Source organism: Lactuca virosa, chromosome 5, assembly GCF_052849685.1.
Source record: "Lactuca virosa cultivar CGN04683 chromosome 5, Lactuca_virosa_CGN04683_v6, whole genome shotgun sequence".
NCBI lineage: Eukaryota > Viridiplantae > Streptophyta > Magnoliopsida > Asterales > Asteraceae > Lactuca > Lactuca virosa.
This window is the reverse complement of record NC_136430.1, coordinates 344,927,947-344,934,589: the sequence shown is the minus strand read 5'-3', so window position 1 is coordinate 344,934,589 and position 6,643 is coordinate 344,927,947. Positions and strand designations below refer to the sequence as shown.

Below are 6,643 nucleotides of genomic sequence, written 5' to 3'. Positions count from 1 at the left end.
AAACTAACGAGGGATGAAGTGTGCAACTATTAACAAAACGATGGGCGGTCTGAGTTAATTTTTGAAAATAAAAACTAAACACGCATTTTGACATATGCACGAGAGACGATTGGTGTAATTTACCTAAAGTTAAAATATTGGAGGACGAAGATGGAGGGTGAGTGATAGTCAAGGGAGTGGACTGCACCATTATATTTAATAGTGCGGTTTAGCCTGGATGTTCGATTCTCAACGACCACTTCTCCTTTTCCAATTTCAAAATTCACGGAGAGCCGGCCGAAGTGACATCCACGACGATCAGGAAAACAGAGTGTTCATCAAGTGCTCGATCCAAAAAATCGGTGGAGTAAGAACGATTACTATTGAAATGACGTCGATTCAAGGAAGCGATAGTAGTTGGGTGGGAAGAAAACCTCTCAGACGACTTGGTGGCATGTCAGATGCCCTCTCAATCGCTGCCGACCTTGGTTTCTCTGTAGCTCCTCCTCCTTCCCAGGTCAATTTTCTTATCTGTGATCTTACACACATTCGCCTTAAATACATGTTGAATTTGTGAATTTAGGGTTCTAGCCTTCTAGGTGTCTGCAATCTCCAAACGAGGTGAAATTAGGGATTATTGTTTGTTAGTTATGTTACTTTGCTTATGGCTGTCAAGTTACAAAATTATTTAAGATTTAGGTTTACCTATTTGAAGATTTTGATCGGGGGTTTTGACGATAATTTATTGTGCGTGACATGTTTTTATATACAATCACTGTATGAAAACTGGAAGGGGCTCCTTTAGTATATTGTTAGATTTCCTGAATCTCTTTTATATGATATTTGGGAAATGTGTGAAAGATAGTCACTTATCAAATATTTGTAACATGTAGGTCTACTATGCAATGAAGAATATTAGCGTACTTGTGCTTCAACCATACTGATAGATTGGAAAATGTTTGTGTTTTCTTTATATTTCAAAAGAAAGAAATTAAGACTTACTGGTTGCCATCTGATTACTTGCAAATTGTGCATCAGGATACATTGTGGTCCTTTTCGCTAAAAGCAATCACTCAGATGCTTTTATGAGCATCTATGTGCTTATCTTTGAAGTTAGAGAAGCAGTAATTTATCATCACTGGTTACTTATATTGTCAAAATATTAGACTGCTTGCATTTCCCTTGATTTTTTTTTGTGTTCTTGTTTAGGAAGACTTGCAGAATTTATCAGGTGGAGGTGAAAAAGGCGATGACTTGATACGAGTCTTGAGGGAACTTACCTCTGTACAAAGAAAAATTGCAGATTTGCAAGTGGAACTTCAAGGTCGCAAGGTGAAGTCATCAATCTTTCTATATTGATTCTAGAATTTTATTTTGGGTAAAAAAACAACAGAAAAAAAAAACCCAACTTTCATTTAGCGAATGCCGATTTCTTTTTTGCACTTTCAGGAAGATAAAAATGTGGCACACTTGACACATGTAAGTGAAATGGAGAAAAAGATAGAAACTTTATCAAGAATCACTACTATATTAAAAGATGTTATCCAGAATAAGGTAATACATTTTCTGCCTTGTCTCAAATCTTTTTATTCAACACTTTTTTTGAGATTTCTCATTTGTACTTTATTCAACTTTCAGGACCGAATTATAGCCCGTCTTCAACAGCCATATTCTTTAGACTGCATTCCTGTGGAAGCAGAATATCAAGTGAATCTTTTAATACTTGCAATATTTTATTTTCATATCAAGAAAACTTTTATGTTTAACATTTTCAAAATTTTACAGAAACAATTCTCTGAACTATTGATGAAGGCTGCTAGTGATTATGGTGCTCTAACAGCATCTGTTGCAGATTTCCAGTGGACTCAAAACTTTAAAGAACCACCATCCGTTTGGGGGGTATGTCTATTACAATCTTTCTAGGGCTTTTTGTTATGATGAGGACATTTATGTCTTTTGAGTCACTGACATCAAATGTACTAGTAAAGCTGTTTTGTTCTGTACTGTTCTGTTTTGTACTGTATTGACACAGACAGTGTGATGCAGGAGATGCTACGGCCAATCCCTGTGGCGTTGGCATCATGTACGAGGTTTTTTGAAGCGATGACTGCCATGAGAGAATCTTTTGCGACGCTTCAAAAACTTAGGTTAGGACCCTCTGAGTCCGGAATGACGATAATTCCCTTGGGAAGTAACGATGTTTCTCAAAGAACAACATCAATGGATTCCAATTTTATGACTCCACCTCCATGGGAAAAGGAATCGAGTTTTGATGATTTGGGTCTTGGAAGCTCGAAAAGGCAAGAGCAAGAAGAGATTGGAAACAATAGTGATTTAGATGGAATGAGTAACCGAAGATTATCTTGGCCTTTGGGAAAGGCAACTGGTTTATGATAAAATTGATTTGAGTTTGTTTGTTGGTTTTATTGTGTATGTGTGTGTATTTTCACCATGTTTGATGAGAAGAAAGTGTTTGATTTTGCATATAAGATTGATTTATAGATATGCATGCATTGGTGTTGTAAAATTTACAAGAAGTATAATTTTGATTGATTATGGATGTCAAAGATTGATATGTGTATATAACATTTTAACAAACATCATTAATCATAACTATTTTATTCTTACCGGACTTAACAAGAAAATAAACAACAAATTAACACCCAGAAAAATCAACACCAAGGTCACTTAATGTTGATCATTTAAAAATTTTGCACTTCAAAAGTAGTTGACCAATGTTTAAATCACATATTTTAGCTTTGGGGTTTTCTTTCAATCTTAAGAAAAAAAAAGGTGAACATTATAAAATCACGGACGTTATTGGGAGATTGAGATAAGCATCTAGCTTTTGTGATATCAATTTTTTTTTTCATCTATGTAACGTACTTTTGTATACCAAATTTGTAGTTTCATATGAAATATTATATACAATAAAAAAATGATAAATCATCATCTGAAAAGTCCATGTCAATACGTCAAAAAAATCTACATGAGGTCAATCGTAAAACACTATTAATATTTGGATGTATCAGAGTCATTGGACAAAATTTTCATTCCTTAACTACTACTAGACTCCCACAAGGATAGTTTTATATGCAATAATAACCAATGTTGCAAAAATTGATTAAGAAAAGTATTAAGTTTGTTACACCTACATGGTTAAATCTTTATAAAAAGATAAAATTATAGTTTACTATATTAAACAGTTACTTAAAGATATTACTTAGGCTTGGGGGTGCGGTCTCACCACAGTGGCAGCGGAACACCGCCTTCTAGATGCGGTTTGGGTGCGGTCTCGGCCGCAGTGTGTCAGAAATTCGCCGTGTTTTTTGATTGGCTGGGGACAAATGGACTGTTGGAACGATCATTTTTTCAATTTCAAGTTTTTAGTTTTTTTAAGAAAAAACATCATAAATGGTACCTGTGGTTTCCCAAAATCTGAAGTTTAGTCCCCATGGTTTAAAAACATCATAGATGATGGTCCTTGTGTTTTCAAAACTTTTGACGATTGATCCTTATTGCTAACTCCGTTAAGTTTTGTCCGTTAACTGAAGGGCAGTTTCGTCATTTCACTACCACAGAGACCATTTATGATGTTTTCTCTTATTTTTTTAAAAAAGAAAAAATAAACTCTCTCTCTGTCCCGTCTCCACTTCCTTTCTTCCTTTGGATGCAACAATCTCTACCCAATCATGATCCCTAACCTTTGAAGCTTCATCTACCACCTAATCCTCCAAAAATGAAACCCACCTTCTTCGTCTTCTCCATCAAGGTCTGCTACCAGGCGCTAATCGCTGCTCCTTTTCCTCTCTATTACAACTGAATGATCCAAAGAGGTCTTTCTTTGAATTAGGTTTAAGAAACTTGAAGATCGCCATGGATGATGAAGAAAAATGGTCAACGACTCGAGGTTAAGCAAGATAATCTCAAATAAAACTGTCGATGACTACAACCCTAAACACGACCATCGACGCACACTTACACCCATGCTTTATCACTAAAATTCGTACCTGCCACCATCACACCATCACCGGTTGATGGAGATAGTATAGGAAACTCAGGAGGTGAGTAAAAAGGGAGAGTCTATCAAGGAGGAAACGAGTAGTTGGCTGGGAAATGGTGAGGGAGCGGAGGAAAAGAAAAGAAGGAACATGAAAGAGGTTCTTCATGACGACTGTGAACTGATTCTGAAATTGGAGCAGAAGAGAGGTGATCAACACCTCTGTTTTCCGGATGCAATCAATAAAAGCCCTATATAACCCATCTTCCAACTGGATTCATGGTTCATTTCTCAACCCAAGAAGAGATTTGTGTTGTCTGGGGGATCTTCATGATTACTATAAACTCCAACTTCTCTAAGAGATCAACACAATTACCATTAGGAAGACTCCAATGGTAATACCAAATCAAATTCGCAACAAAATATTCCAAATGAAGCATAGCCAAATCAAAATCCTAGGCAAAACTGCAGCAACATCAGCAGTCAAATTAGGAGAAGAATGAGTAAATTCGATAAAAAGAGGGAGGTAGAGTGGTGTTTACGGGGCAATGAGACTTGAGGGTGATCGATTTCAAGGGAATGCGGTCGGTGGGTGAGGGTCAGCAGTTGGTATTTGGGTTTGCTGACTTGAGGGTTCTGATTGCTGCCACGGTGGATAGCAAAACACGGAGGTGGAGAATGGTGGTTTGAAAGTGATGTTGAACAGGGGCTGTGCTACTGGGTGGTTAAATAATTATATTTAATTTTTCCTTTTTTAAAAAGAAATAAGATCCAACATCATAAATGGTCCCTGTGGTAGTGAAATGACGAAAATGCTCTTCAGTTAACGGACAAAACTTAACAGAGTTAGTAATAAGGACCAATCGTCAAAAGTTTTGAAAGCATAGGGACAGCTATGACGTTTCTAAACCACGGGTACTAAACTTCAGATTTTAGGAAACCATAGGGACCCTTTATGATGTTTTTTCTTTTTTTAATAAGTCTATATATACATATATTTTTTACCTAACCTTACTCACATTTCTTAATATTTTACTATCTTTTTTTTTATCAAACCACAATTCGACGCAAATTTTAATCCGTTTGATTTTGTTAAAAAAAACGTTATGTTAATCGTTTTTAATTTCTAGTTTTCTCTAAGTTTTTAATCGTTTGATGTGTGTGTAATTTTTAAGTTGTAGGTTTAAGATTTCTAGTTTACTTTTCTAAGTTTTTAAGTTTTTTTTTAAATGTGATGTTATGTTTTTCTCAAATAATACAATGTAATGGAGTTTTATTTTTATTTTTAAATTAATGAAATATTATGTTTTTTTTAAACTAAAGCTTTTATTTATTAAAAAAAAAAAAGACAAGTATGACACCATTCTTTAGGTGTGTCAAAAAACCATATTTTTATAGTAAAATATGATGTAACGCCTACGTGACAGTGTGTTAAAACGAGAGAGTGTGGCATAATTCTCTCCGGACTTAAAGATACCATTTATAAATAAAATATTATGGCAATATGGCCTATGCAACTATGCTAGTATGCTGCACGTTCTACTTCTATTTATCAACTAGGTGTAAAACTCATGTATTACATGAGTTTATTTGAAAGAAAAAATTAAACATAAAATTCTAAACATTTGAGAAGTTTGAATTTATAAGAAGTTTGAATTTATAAGAAAAGTGAGAAAAATATTGAATTATAAAAATTAAAGTGTTTTTTTCCCTTTTTTAAATTTAAACTAATAATTTAAATAAATAAATAATAAAAATTAATGAATCTTTAATTTAGTAATTTTAAAATTAGAAGTAAAGTTTATTAATGAAATTGATATGCATTTATTATTGCATTTAAATACTATTTGGATTTAATAAAATGAAAAAACCATAAAATGACATGTAGAATAAAAATTAATTTAAAATAACCACAAAATTACATGTGGCAAAATAAGTGAGAATGTGACATGTGGCAAAAATATCTTTATTTATTAGGGAGGATGGTTCAAAATATATCCTCACGAATTTTAGATTATACTTCAATTTTATTGCACAATAGATTTTAGTCTAACAACATTGTCTTTTTTTTCTTTTTTTTTTTGAGATCGAACGTTCAAATCCTGTTTAAGAAATTAAGAGTAGTTTAAAAACATATCAGATTTGTGGTTTGGGGCATAAGATGGAACTAAGAGTAGTTTAGACCATCTCCAACTCACTTCCATTTTTCCCTTCTATTTTTCCCTCCAAAATAGAGTAAAAAATAGGGTAAATAGTGTTTCTTCTTCAACCATACTCTATTTTTTACCCCATTTTTACCCCCAATAAATATATTCAATTCTTCTAACTTATAGGAATTGTCAAACGCACCCCTTCTATTAATTTGGTTTTAACAAAAATATAATCTATATTTTTTCATTACAATAATATTAAATAAATAAGATTATATTTATAATACGTAATTATAAGCTTTTGTAAAATCCGTTATTATGTTTTAAAATTTTAAATATGTATTTAAATTTTAATATGAATTTGTTAAACAAAAAACAAACTTTATATTTATAATTAATCAATATAATTTAATATATAACACAATATTATAAGTATTAAATATTACATTTAAATAATAATTAGTAAATAAAAAAACCAAAAACGTATAAATATATAAAACGAGGGAGTAAAACC

The 6,643-nt window shown here is 32.8% G+C and overlaps 1 protein-coding gene across 1 annotated transcript; it reads left to right on the top strand.

Moving 5' to 3' along the window:
* Nucleotides 1-216: 216 nt before the first annotated feature.
* LOC145117359 (AUGMIN subunit 2-like) lies at nucleotides 217-2,546 on the top strand. Its single transcript, XM_079053651.1, has 6 exons — nucleotides 217-496; nucleotides 1,189-1,311; nucleotides 1,429-1,533; nucleotides 1,618-1,686; nucleotides 1,765-1,878; nucleotides 2,026-2,546. The coding sequence occupies exons 1-6, from the start codon at nucleotides 218-220 to the stop codon at nucleotides 2,371-2,373; spliced, it is 1,038 nt and encodes a 345-aa protein (XP_078909777.1). The 5' UTR covers nucleotide 217; the 3' UTR covers nucleotides 2,374-2,546.
* The last annotated feature ends 4,097 nt before the right edge of the window (nucleotides 2,547-6,643 follow it).